General features: G+C 28.6%; 1 protein-coding gene across 21 annotated transcripts in view; it reads left to right on the top strand.

Moving 5' to 3' along the window:
* Positions 1-14,924, top strand: part of LOC116777265 (coiled-coil domain-containing protein CG32809) — a 132,353-nt gene that overhangs the window by 61,078 nt on the left and 56,351 nt on the right. For 15 of the 21 annotated variants that reach the window (XR_009753431.1, XM_061526378.1, XM_061526373.1 and 12 more), the window contains one exon: positions 3,149-3,181. Coding sequence is in view for 18 of the 21 variants with exons in the window: in XM_061526378.1 (XP_061382362.1) it covers positions 3,149-3,181 (33 nt within the window). In the remaining 3 variants the exon portion in view is untranslated. Of the gene's footprint in view, positions 1-1,344; positions 1,718-3,148; positions 3,182-14,924 lie in introns of all 21 variants that reach the window. The other 6 variants (XM_032670713.2, XM_061526385.1, XM_061526371.1 and 3 more) reach the window with 4 other exon arrangements.

Raw genomic sequence — 14,924 nt, 5'->3', positions numbered from 1 at the left:
AGTGTTAAAATACGCCACCAAGTGGAGCGAAGCAGTGGCGCTAGTGTATATTTTAGAATGAACGTTATCTTAAAGACAGCGTTTGGAAACTAGATATCAGCACTATGCCTAAAGTGAAAACGATTCTAAAGTGAAATTAGATAGTAAACACTTGGACAATGATAATGCTGAGACCACTGACATAAATATACATGGGTATATATCTGAATTTCCAATAATTGATTTTCTTGTCGCCGCTTGCTTATAGGACAGCATTTCAGAACTATCTTTATGTACCTAACTCACTGACATTGCTTTTATAAAAAATAAATGTAATTCGAAGGTTCAAGGCTGGTTGGTAAAATTTATTTCAATACCGAAATTTTTAATTCAATCATGCAAGCCATAGTGTATTAACAAAAAATCCAATTAGGAATTTAAATGTTCCGTAAATTTTGGAACAAAACCATAAAACTTTGGATAAAATTATATCATAATAGATATATTACATTCAAAATTAAATAGACATTCTAGTAGGTATCCATTCTAATTAGTACATCAAGCTATGATATAGGGCATACAATAAGTGTGCCCAACCTGTTAACTAACAGTCAATAAAAATGCCTTTTTGTGTTTAAATGTAACGTTGTCCCTTAAAATTATAACACGCATAGGATCGCGTTTTCTTATTAACCCAAAAATAAAGTATTCAATGGATAGACATTTCTGCAGAACATAATACATGCAGACAAATTAAATAATTTCACGATGTTTGTCCTGTATGTATAAGCAATATTGAAATACTGTAGAGTTTTTATACGGGAAGAGTTTTCTCTTTTATGAGAGCAACTCATGTACAATATTACTCGAAACAGTCTACGTTAAAAGCATTTTTAATATAACAAAGTGGCCTTTGTAGGATACTCCTAATTAAATTTGGTCGATCGGTTGCCAGACAGAACCTTTTCAATAGGATTCTTTTCGGTCGTTCTTCATAACTGAGAATAAAGGAAACATAATGCTGAAAAATGTCGATATTCCAAGTATTGCTCTGGTAGAGCCCGCCATACAGAGAGTTGCGATTTCTGTTATTAGAAAACATTCAAATTATATATTTTCTTTGTTATAAAAATTAAATTATACTCCTTCACCATAGTTATAATAAATTCATAGTAAATTTCTATTTTTAAAGTACGTATCACGGAACATAGCCGATGACATTGTTAAATTTAAAGAATACAGTTCGTGATGAAGCCATATATAATTGCAACGCCCGTAAAGAGAAGATAAAACTTATCAAAGGGAATATAACAATACAAATTAGATGTTTTGTCTCTAAATTACTATAATACAAGTGGTCTACAGAAATCAATGCTTTGTTGTTGGCAGTTAATTTAAGCTCCAGTACCAAGCGGAAAATGGATTCGTACATATCTTCAAGAACCAGTGCTATAGATAAAATATTTTTATGTAAACAACATATTTCACATTTCAAAAATGGATTTTAAAATAATACAGTGCAAAATGATATATTATACATGAGAAAGTGGTTTGTGCAACGAAAATGTGGAGTGAATTTAATAACGGATAGGACAATGTTTTTAAAAATGTGCTTAATATGTTACTGAAAATGACTATAACAAAATGTTAAGTAGGTGGAAAAGTAAAGACAAGTCAGAGAAATCTGGCAAGTCTTCAGGTTCGAGTAGCAAGAAGAAAAGAAAAGGTCGCGACAATGGTAAGTGTACCGAATGGATGGCTAACAAATAGTATTGTTGCAAAATGTTTTCTCTATACTGCGGGTAATCTTCAAAAGATATTCTCCCAATGCGCACAATACATGTAAATTCTATACTAGAGTCCAGCTTTGTTCATATATAATAGCACAGTTCTATTTCCTATTCACGAGACCTTTGAAAGCAGTAATTTTATCTTTACTATGAATATTGCAATATTTCTAATAGTGGAAAATTTTGTATTTATTAAAAATGCATGCTGTGACTATTTTTATCGTCTATAATGCTGTTGTTCTAATGAATCCAAAATAACTTTTCTTATATAGACCGATTTTATATAATAATCGTGTAGTAGGTGTAAGTAAAAATATACATTAATGATATTTAACTAGGTTTTTCGGATGCTACGCGTATTTTGAAAGTGAATTTCATTTGGTCTGCTCTTGACCACGGTTGTTGTAAAGGAACCGAAACGTCATATAATAAAAGACGCTTAGTATTCTAAAAACTTAGTTTCATTTAAAATTTACAATTTTAGTGTAATTAGTAGTGTAGGCATATTCAATGGTAGTTGACGCACTTACTGTTACAGTATTCACAACATAATCCCTTATAACTGTTTCTATAGCCATAGGTTAGTCTTAACTTAGTCTTAACTTTGGCTTAAAGTATTTCTTTACAGCAGATTTGATCAAGTAATATAAGTTTGACGCATTCTCTTCGATTTATAAGTAAAATACCGACCGCACCGCTCATTCTAATAACAAAACATTTATATTATATATCAATTAAAAGGTGAAGAGCATTTCAGTTTATTAACTCCGTACAATTAATATCTCTGCCATTTATAATCTAGCAAAATACAAGTAATTTCTGCTTCTTAATATTATCTCGTAAATAATTGCGGATTATGAGGAGAATGTGCAATTAAAATAATACGTAGATAATTTTCCACGTAGCGTTTTATGCTTTCCTCACGGAATCCTTCATGTTTGATTAATCAAATTATTGAAAATTCTATTATTGCATTCAAGCATATCATATAGGTTAATTATATTAAAGTAAATTGATTTAAACCAGTAAATACTTGACATGACTGCGTATGGGATATTATTGTTTAAGAATGTTTGACTAAGGGGTAGGTTTTGATGAGATTATCATATTATTACCGCATAAATCATTTTGCAATGCCTTTTATGTTGTTTAAATTATAACATCATATGTCTCATATAAATGTCCATGTTTTATTTATCTCTCTTTGTAGATTATTTTTTATGACATGCATTATATAAAATAGAATAGTTGGTTATGTGAATGGAAATTTTATACACAATTCATTGAATTGCTGATGTTGTTTTGTTAGTGATTGGCTATAATTAGTCCAAAATATACCTTCTTATTGACGTAAGTCTTAATACATTTATTTGTTTCAGAAGAGGACTGGCAAAGCGATCCTAGACTTGACGGTAAGTGAGAAATGACACTGTCATTTAAATAATAATATAATAAAATTATTAGCAGTCAAAAGGTTTCCTCACGTGTTGAAAATACTAATTCTTTGTTGTTATAGATACTAATTCTTTTTCTAACTTCGATTTTGTATTGTTTTGTATTATTTTTGTCTAATAAAATGTTACTTATTTTTCGTCTTAATTATACTTAAATAAAATTCTGCCTTAAAATCATTATATTTATTATTTATTTAAATCTGTTCTATGATCCAAATCTCCGTAATGAGGTATCCTCCTACGATTATGAGGGATTTGTATGTTTTGTCTAAACTCCTGTAAAATGCTTTTTGTCTTCATATTAATCACTAGATAATATTCACTCATTTAATTCCACGGAATCTGTCCATTGTAATACTAAATATAAGAGTATATGAGAGCTAAAAGCGACCATTTTTTATGTAACCGTCAATTTAATTTTTTGTTCTAGAAGTCCAGAGTAGGAAGTTACAAAATGAAACCAATTTGGCTTATACTTACTTTTATTGGTAAAATTAAATGATACATAACGTTAGCATGAAAGTATTCAGACACAAGTCCCCTTTTTATTCGCTTTTATCATTTATTTTTGCTCTTTTTTTTCAAATCTCCCCTATTCCGACGGCACAAATGCGCCGTTCCATTTTTTGTTAGCAACAGATTTTTTTTTTAATTACTCAAAGAGATCAGAGGTTTTGGTGATTTTATTTTTATCATTTGTCAATTTCAATCACCAGAAGGTAAATTATAAATTTCCTTTGTGTTTTTTAATTAGTTTAAAACGTTTGGTTTTTGGTTCCTTAAAATAAGTGTACTAGTTTATTATATGAACTAATATGATAAATATGAAACTCTGACATGGCACTGTGTTGATAAACAAAAATGCTGTATCCAAAAAATTGGTAAGGTTGTAGTGAAAATATATAAAACTGCAGGGACATATATATGTATATATAAGTGGATAAGTATTTTCACTAACTTAAATAGCATCGTGATAGTTTTTTTAATGAAAAATGTTTTTTAATAACCATCATGACAAGACGCTCGCTGCTCTTTTACTGTATCCTTAATTTGCGAGAATATTTTCTAAGAAAAATAGGTTACTGAGTAATAACCTCAAACCAATTTTGTGATCAGAACACTGGATATGGAATTTATGAAAACTAGCGGTATGTTATTTTCTACACGAAGATACCTATAGATTTCGGCACATGTTGGAAGGTAATCTCAATAAAAATATCTTAAATCTACAGTAACAACCAAGTTCGTACTATTATGCGATATTTCAGCACTGGGATAAACCGTCTAAAAATCCTTAAGTGTTTCGTGCGTTGTAAGTTATTAAATTCGAAGAAAATAATATTCTATAAAATCTTTATATTTTATACCCGATAATTAGCAAAGTTTTCATGACGTAGAATTTTATGACATGGCTGAGCGTAAAGATGTTACGTTTACGGACGTTCCCTGCGGACATAAAAAAAAAAACATTGAAGCGTTCAAAGAGTTCCTATTACAGAAATATCCGTGACAAGCTTTTTGAAGAGTGTTAGGACTTCATTACCGCAGCGGGAAACATCCTTTTAATTAATCCTTTTAATTTTACTAGTAGTACTTCTATAACTTTATTGAAAACTAGATATATAAGGTATTCAAATCTTTTTTCATCTGTTATATGTACAGTTTCTAAGTAAACAAGAACATGCTTAAGCCTAAATCGTTTAAGAGGGCAATGATTTTTGTCCGTCATATTCATAGTTACAAGCACTGAAGGTGACAATTTAAAAAAAAATTAGTTTTAAATCATCGGTGACAGTGATAGTTGCCTAAATAATGTTAGTTTTCTTTAAAACAAGTGATTATCTAATCATATACAAATACATATCTATGTATTTTGTTACATATGGGAAATTGAAATTATTTAACGTTACTATCTCGAGCTTCCCAGATTTTGAACAGATTGTACATTTTAAATGAATTCTAAAAAGCTCTCAAAACGTATTCTAGTTAATAAAATAATGTATCGAGTGTCTCAAAGCATTGCTATAAAATGTTTTACTTGTAAGAAGAAGTTTTCTTCCTGTAATCCTCTTTCCTTGTATCTAAGGTACAAAAGGCTTTTGCATTTAAACCGTTACAGCAAACAGAAGATAATCGGTTTCCATCGGAATTCTTTACAAATGAAAACAGATCTGAATATTGTCGTTTATTCACTAGATGCATAAAAGTTGAGCACAATAGTACTGTTTATCCGATTTAAAGTAAGTGCTCACAGAGAAAGTATACTTACATTTAAATATTCTTTAAAAAACTGTATGAAATTCAGACATTATAGATGAATTCACATACAATACACCTGATGGCTTCGTTATCATCTCATTAATAATTACAAATAACATTAATTAATTTCATATAATTTTTTATTAAAATTACATCATCATAGATGAATGAAGATGAAATTCATTTAGTTTCGTGTAATTAAACGACTACTATTTTTCTGTTATGTGAGAAACGAATTACATTTGAATTATAATCAGAAATGTTTGCTGGTTTTAAAATAATCACCTGCCATACCAACGGTCTGGTTTGATTTGCATTCGCTTGCTTTGGTTCATTGTAGTTTCGTTGTAGAACTGAGCTTAAATTAATCTTCTACATATCGCCCCTGACAGTTAATGAAAGCTGCAAAACATAATGAGAGTTCTGTAAAAGGTCATTTAATTTAGATGGAAAATTATTAATGTATTTATTGTTTATTTATTTAATAATAAAACATTATACATTACAATCTTAACCATAACAGGTTATTTAGGAACAATAAAAAATTCTTACTTTATTCACATTTTTCTGCCCTCTGAAATAGCATTATAAATAAATCGTTAACCTGTCTGTGAAAATTAATACTTATTAGTTATCTGAGAAGTTATAAAACTTCATAATATTTTACTGTAACAAACTAGTGCTCTCGATTTTAATGCTATTATTAATTGCCCTCATTCGATTATCATAAATTGAAAACAATGAATTGTATTTCATTATACTCACTTCTATTTCATTAATTGCGAAGAATCATTTTATTTATTACAAAGCAACAAACCACTTCAGTATATCTCTCTATATAAGCTATGTTTATTAAATATGTATTACTATTTTTACCTGTTAGTGTAACCTTCGATTGATAAGAGCTCATTACAGTTAGAGTAAACAACTTTTGTAAAAAAAAAAAATTTAGAAAAACAAACAACAAAATAATGTTTTCATAACAAAAGGAGAAGTACTTTTTATCAGACGGTTGAGTAAATTCTTTCAACCTTTCTATAAATAAAAATTATTACACAATAAAATATTTACACAATTTAATTATATGAGTCTAGACTAACTATAAAAAATAAATAATTCTTGATAATAATAAATTAATAAAGGCAATTATGTATTGACTTATAATAGTGATTTTATAATAGTCGATGTATTTCCATTCATTAGGTAGGATGCAGATTAAGTAGTAATCTAGATAAAAAATATGGATTAACGGGAAATAGAGTATAAAAGGTAGTAAATATTAAAATAAATTTAACATCGCTCATTTTTATTATAATCCAAGAGCTTAAAATGAAACCCACCTTGGCATCTATCTTTAGACGACTGTAACTCTAACTATAAGGATTTAATTTATAATAAAAATAATTTTCAAAAATAGCCCCGCCCCACCCATAGGTTAGTAAGAATGAAAAATTATAAAAACTAATATAATATAATGTAAACATATGTAATGTTTACGAAATCAGTGAATAATAAGAAATGATCTTAGCTCAAGTTATGGTCGGGTCAGGTTGCCTTCTTTAAACAAATAAATTCAGTTAGTTCTCTCAACAATATTTTCAGTTTTAATATCATAAACCTACATACGTAGATGTCATTATGTGAAAAGATTTATAAATGAAAATTGTGTTTTGCTTGAAATTTTTCAGGTACCTCAATTAATTTTTTAGCCCAGGAATAATATATATTTTTTTAATTTTCTACTAACAAAAATATCCCCTTTTTACCCACTTGAAGACCTCATCGAAGTGAAGAGCTGTTTGATTATATTTTGGTTAGAGATAATGATGAGTAATTAAATCTAGTTCAGAATTCTTCTGACACGGTAGTTGAAGCTTATTAAAGAATTCTCAACAGAATTTATATAAAAATTAGAGCGATAATTTACAGCATGTAACTTTTTATCTCTATACTAGTTTATGAACGCGTTTCTGTATTTGGGCTCCAAAAGAAATGTATGCAGTGTTTAATACAGACATGGAAACCAACCGGCAGGAACAAGTATAGTTTGCAACACTTGACTTCATACAAATTATAGCTATAATGACAATTGGAAGATAAGCACACATCCAAAGTTCGAAATATATCCTTACAAACTTCTGCATTTAGGTAATTCAGAGATACAATACAATAATTATATTATTCCAGTCATAATAACAAAATTAAAATTACTATTTTAATGACATTATTTGCTTCTGTAACACCATAATATTCCTGGCTAATTATGTACATATGTATCTTATTAAAATACCTCAATAAAACCAGATTCATGTAAGATGTTTAATACATGTGCAAATAAGACTATTATGAGTTTCTTGTTATTTATGTGAGTGCTGTTCATTTGCTATTCATACGTACGAAAACGTGCTGTGTATATTGCGCATAAGTGAAAATGAAGAAGATCTTCTACCGTCAAAGGTCTTAATTATCTTATAATATAATAAATTGTATGCACTCAGTGCAATGATAAAGATATTCGTCTTAGGCTGACTGCAGGCTTTTGGTCATACCCGAGTCATGCATTAATTGGGTTCACGGCTGTATAAACCCTTGGAAACTGTTAACAAACACGACACAGATATATGTATATACTAGCTGTTACCCGCGACTCCGACTGCGTAAACAATAAAAATCAATGAAAAAACTTAAGCTCCGTATGCGCCTTGCCTCCCACTCGCTCGTTATAACTTCGGAATGGGGATTAGGGATCTTGATAAAAAGTACCTAAGTTAGTCCTTATTACATCAGCTACCAGCCAATAAAGTCCCGTAAAAATCGATCGAGCCATTTCAGAGATTATCCGGAACAAACAGACAGACAAACAAAAATTGTAAAAAAATTTATTTTGGTCTATGTACCGCATACATATTCATATGCATATAGTAAAAAACGGTTATTTCAATATTACAAATGGACACTCCAATTTTATTCGTTTGTATAGATAAAGCGTATGATACTTGTAACGTTAAAAGCACAATTTAAATGTATCAAAATGGCTTTCCCGACATATTCATACCGTACCTACACGTTCATTCCCGACTATTTTAATTAAACTGAAATCATATGTAGGTTTGCAACAATCAAACAAAGCTAATGACTTAAAATTCAAATGTTACTTTATATATCATGTGCTTTCTTCTTTATATTAATTACGTCATCCTTATAATAGATTGAACAGATAAATCGAATAAGAGCTAAGTTTGATGAATATAAAATAGATAGTGGATTTTAAATGCATTAGCTCATAATACAATAAATTAATGTATAGTGCTTTAATAACAGTAATACATTACTAAGTCAGTTAAATAAAAGTTGTTATTGAAAATTTATGCTAAATTAAAACATTGATTTACAAAAAGCCGACCTCCTTTTTTATATTAATTTAAATGGCAACATGATGTATGGCAACGCTATGTATTCCATGTAAGAGTTCTAATTAGAAATTGTTTCATAGTATGATGCAATGGGAAGATATTTAGTTGTGATAACTGTTTCACGAAATTGTCTCACGTGGAACAGAGATTTCGGCTTAAAAGCAAAAGCTTACTCGAATCAGATTTAAGTGCATTACTTTGACTAAGTCGTCTCTATTTCGGGAAAGCTTCTAGCGTAAAAGAGTTCTAAGCTTATTTGATTACGTCGCACATATAATAAAAGAGAGAATGTCAAAGATAACTAGCATTTTAACATACATTTTAAGCTTACCGTTAAATATAATGGACAGAACGACCATTGTTCCCCATTCAATGGACTCTTTTCTATTTTAAATTTACCCCGAAGCGGTTAAGATAAAAATATCCTTTACAAAATAAGAACTTTTCTCATTAACATAGCACTTAAATTCTTTGGTATTAAATACATATATGTTAGAATTTTCGTATATACTTTGTGAATCGATCAGATAAAAAATTTCAATGTTTCTGAAAACGACGCGTGTCATTCTTCTACTATATTTGAAATCTATCAAACAGACAGCTCGATCGTAAAAACAACACGCTCTGCCATAAAAGCAAAATGAAATTTGTTTGAGGTAAACGTTTCAAATTTATTTTTAACAGCTTATCCAACAGAGTTCTTTCTATCAAAAGTTATTTAAAATGTTGGACAGCTGAGACAAGTTGCTTAAATACGGAACGATTACTTTGAGTACTTTAAATAATAATTTAAAATATTTCTGAGTACCTGAATAATTTTAAGAATATAAGGAATATTTTATTAAAAAAAAAATAAATGAATTGCCACTAGAAATATCTTTATTTGTACAACTAACGAGTTTTTTGAATGCCATAACTGGTTACGAATCTCGATTCCATTTCCCTTGAATGCTATTAAGTAGCAATACGTTTGCGCAGACATGCACGGATGTGTTGGCATAAGCTCAGTTATGATGGAAAAATATATCTACATGCTGGATAGCAACCTTCGTGAATCATTAAAAGGGTATCTAGAGCTTCAATAAAGGAATTGGTTTGCATTTTAGTTTGTGTATATTGCAGTGAATGAAAAATAAACAGTCATCAAATATCATAACCCAAATAAATCCTCCTCCGTTAGTACAAGTTGATGAGAATATTTCTTATTTATTTTACCCGAATGTATCTTGTAGTAAATATAGAAACAATATTAAACATAATACGAAATTAATATCTGCATTTCCATCGAGTCTTCAATTATATCGAAAATTAAATTTAAAATCGATTTCTAATTTATAAAATTACATTCTGTAAGGTTTCCAAGACTCATGGCAGTTTGATGAGATATATCTAAGGATTCATTTTATCAGAAGCTAGCTGTATCATTTTACAGAGTTTCAATCAATGATTTTTCTATTGAAGATTAAGTATAACTAAAATTTAATCTTATCATATGGCTTTTAAATTATATTTTTATATAGAACCAAAACTACGTTCAATTTAAGCAGGTCCAATTTTATCAATCACATCTAGGCTTAACACCACGTCATTTACTAAACCTTTAATATATTTAAAATTTAACAAATAACTCTAACCCTTTAACTTTGAGATGAAATTAAAATTTTGTGTCAGAATTTTATGTTGAGTTGTGTCAATATACCTTTCAACAACAACCGATATTGCAACGTCTATACGAATTTCATAGTTCATAATTGACGTTTGAATGCGTGGTTTAAACTTATTTTTAAATGTGAGTGTGAATGTATGCAGTACTTTCTTGATGTGAAAATACTTTTTTAAAATACTGTAACGGGCATCGTGCCGTCCATTTTCTAATTTCTTTTCACATGTGATTGTCTGTCAGAGATTTTTATTATTTATAAAACCGTATAAGAATATTTTACTTTGTTAAATTTCTGTAATATATATACAGATGACTGTATTTTTGTGTTATAGAGTTTTATTATTTTAAAACTCACATTGTCATGAATGTTTAAAAGTTAGTGAAATATTAGCAATAAATGTACATTTTCAAGTTGATTTAAACATTATAAGTTTACAATATAAATTTCTATCGTGATGTCACTGACGTTACGTTCACGAACTCTTATACAAATTGCTATTTAAATTTTGTATATATTCACAATGTTTCACGAGATTAATAATAATATATTGAAATTTGAAACATATTTAATAATATATTATAAAATTATTACATACCAGACACATTTCAGCACGTTATAAGTAGATTAGCAATAACTGAAAACGATGCATACTACACATACCAAGGATCGGCTTCGACTTCACTTATTCAATTGATACTTAATTGGTACTCAATAATTTCAGCACAATTATATAAGATACATGCATATATACATAAAATCGTGAAACTTTCAACAAGGTATGTTATAAGTTAACGCGAGTGTGGGTCTGGCTGTGACCTCGTAGCTCTGTAACTGATGATCCGTTTTTAATGAGGTTGCTTGCCAGTACAGCTTGCTTGTCGTTAAATTTAATTACTAACGATTTGATAATAAATAAAAAAATGATAAATGAGAAAGAATGTTTCGATGATATAAGGAATTTCTGATATTATAAAAAATATTTTTACGATAATGTCTGGAAAATAAATGTTGAAGGTTATTTGTATATATAGAAATTAAGTAAAATATTATCTCTCTCTAGAAATATCTCTAGAATTAATTTGATAAATCCATAGAAATGTGTTTGGTTAAGGAGTTTGCACTCAAAATTTGTGTCACAGTTGACTCATGTTCCCAACGAAGCTTTGATTCAAAACTGGGCTTGGTCATTCAAATTTAAATGCATTTTCGTAATTCGTCGTTTGTGTTGTTTACATATTCGAAATCTCCTTAAAGTCGAATGCAAAAAATGAAGTATTAGCCAATTTGACATACAAAAATTTTTATAGCAGATCTATTCAAGAGCTTTTGAGAGAAAAATTCGGGGTTTTTTTTTTGGCATCAACGATAACTTGTGTTACTGTTACTTACTTTTGAAGATATTGAAATACTTATACATTTAATTTGAAGTAATTTTTTTATACACAAAATGTATTTTCTGTGACACAAAAAGTTCATAATTTTATTTAGGATGGTTTTCGACTATCACCAGATCACTGCGTATGTCCTATAAATGTATTGACTATTGTAAATTATGTCTGAGTATAAAGAAACGTCAACTTCAGAAAGAATAAACATAAAAAGTAACAATAGGGAATCGATTAATTTTTTTTTTTTTAATTTTAATCTGAATGTTTAACCTTCCGCCTGCCACGAAAGCAAAAAGGGTTTTAAATTCTGTGTGAATGTAATATGATCATATTTAAATGTTAATTGGATTTATCTGAATAATTGGTAAAGTGAATCTGGATTTAAAATTTTAAGGGTTTGAAGGAAACCGCTCAATTAAAATTGATGTGAAAAAAGAGGCATAATGTTATTACCTCTTTTATATACCTAAACCTTGAACTTTCCCTTCTATATATTTTTTCCAAGCAACGATTATGAGTTAGAGATTAAAATTGTTCCTATATTTTGCCGTCGGATTATTACGTACAATATTATTTTCTAATTTTAATATTCAGCATCTTAATATTAACAAGTTTTTCATACCCATTATTGTTACCAGGCATGCATTAGATATATAAGGACAAAACATAAAAGAATCATTGATATAGACCTTTTAAAGGCTGTTTTTTTTTTTAAATGAAATAATTAATTCGATATTTATATTGCATTGAAAATGAGTATCAATAGCAAACCCGTTAGTTTCGGATGAGTGAGCAACAACTCAATTGAATAAAAATCAATATAGCGACGGACTTGAATGCAATACTCATCACAAGTTCAGATACGATTCTAAAAAAAAAATTATTAATTATTCGCAATATTGATAATATTATGTAACGCTTAAAAATATTGTAAACTACTTAATAATACTTTCTAAGTTATGTACTGGTTTTTTCTTATTTATACAAAATTCTAAGAAGCTGTTATAAGATGTTCACTAGATTGTTAACGTCGAGATTTTTATTTAAGCATTTATATAAAGAAAGTTACAGAAAAATTTGTTTACGCTTGAGAAATTATAAAAATGAGCAATATTTTAACAAATAAAACTATATTATTCGTGCAGAAAGATTTATCGGAGCTTACCAATTAGTCTACAGAGTTATAACCTCGGCATTAATTGACTTCAGTGATGCTTCGATGGGGTTTAAGATATGAAGGGGTGACTAAGCTAAAACTTTGTGATTATGTAATCAAATAATTGGCCAAGTTTAGCAAGATATCATTCTTTAAAAGTTTGATAAGTACTTAAACATCACCATGTCCAATAACCAAATATTGTCATTTTATCAAGAACACGCCATGTCATGAATCCACCTAATCTCATTTAGGAACAGACGATTCGAACTTCATCGAAGCTGATGATTGGCCCTCATCGAGTCATTATATTAATAGACTAGATTATGATTCATTGCCTGTTTTAGACAGTAATATTTGCTCTGAACGCCCTAATAATTTAGAGTTCCTGTGACACTTCATACTATTGGCAGGGAAGAATTTTCTCATAAAAAGAGTGCTTGCTGCTATTGAATACTGGTCTCAAAGTTTAAATAACTATATCGCAGCAAATTCAGAATAATAATCAGCTTTATAGATCAAAAGATTAACAGTTTAATATTAATCTATTAAACTGACAAACCATAGGAAAATTAAAAGTGTTACATACAATAAAAATATTGTTTTTCTCTGACACAAAGTGGCCATTATAGGTAGTTTTATTATTTTTATTTCATTACATTTAATTTTTAATTCTCTATATTTAACAATACGCGGCAGTACACTATATACATTTAATATGTAATGGGACTCACTTTCAAATGCAAAAAAATATAATATAATATAAATATATAACACGCAATGATAAAAAAATGAATTGATAATCTCTTTTTTACAGTTGATTTATAAGACAAATAAGTTTCCCAATATAGTAGAAATTTATTGAACTTTGTTATTGGTTAGCTCTTCCGATGGCATAGAAAGCATCAACAACAACCAACAAACCACTGACACAAAAAGTAAGCGAAACAAGAAAATTAATTGAAAAACCATTTTCCATGAACCCGCTGCTGCAAGGAAAATTTGCTCGGTTGCCGTTATTGGTAACATAGTTTAAATAGATCTGATTATGGACTGCGCGAAGCAATTATCGTTAGAAAATTGCTTTTAGCTTTAACCGAAACAAGTTAATAGCGCGCTTGATGGGTTTAACGATAAATATCCTGTCGTTTAAACGCGTGAGAGTACTACGTTTTTGATTGACCAGAAAGTAAAGGGATGTTCAATTACAGTTATCTCGAACTAGAATTAAAATAAATAATAGTTTAAAAAAAAACTAAAAAAACACGCTTTTTATAGAAAACCGAACTAAAAGATAGAAAAGAAATTTTAATAAATTTATATTAAGAAAATAGTGTTAAAAATTTCAATAAATATAAATTAATAATAGTGTGAATAAAAAAAATGTATTTTATTTTTAAAAAAAGCGTGGGGTGCATGGTGTCAATAGTTATAAATATTTTATTGACAGATATGAGTAGAGTGATTATCATTTCGATAATATCTTAAAAAGCACCCCACGCTTTTTTTTAAATAAAATACATTTTTTTTATTTACACTATTATTAATTTATATTTATTGAAATTTTTAACACTATTTTCTAAATTTAAATTTATTTTTTATTTTTTATTTCGGTTTTCTATAAAAAGCGTGTTTTTTAGTTTTTTTAAACTATTATTTATTTTCTACTTTTTACTTTGGTTTATTTATAATAGCTTGTTTTTTTAAATTTTAATTAAGTTTCTTACCTTATCGACTATAGATGAAAATTATATAAAGTATCAAAAATCATATTTTGCAAATTGAACAATGGAGTAATTTTATCAAATTAGTGTATTGTCA

Source organism: Danaus plexippus, chromosome Z (assembly GCF_018135715.1).
Source record: "Danaus plexippus chromosome Z, MEX_DaPlex, whole genome shotgun sequence".
Taxonomy (NCBI): Eukaryota; Metazoa; Arthropoda; class Insecta; order Lepidoptera; family Nymphalidae; genus Danaus; species Danaus plexippus.
The sequence above is the reverse complement of the archived record's forward strand: the minus strand, read 5'-3'. Positions and strand labels throughout refer to the sequence as shown.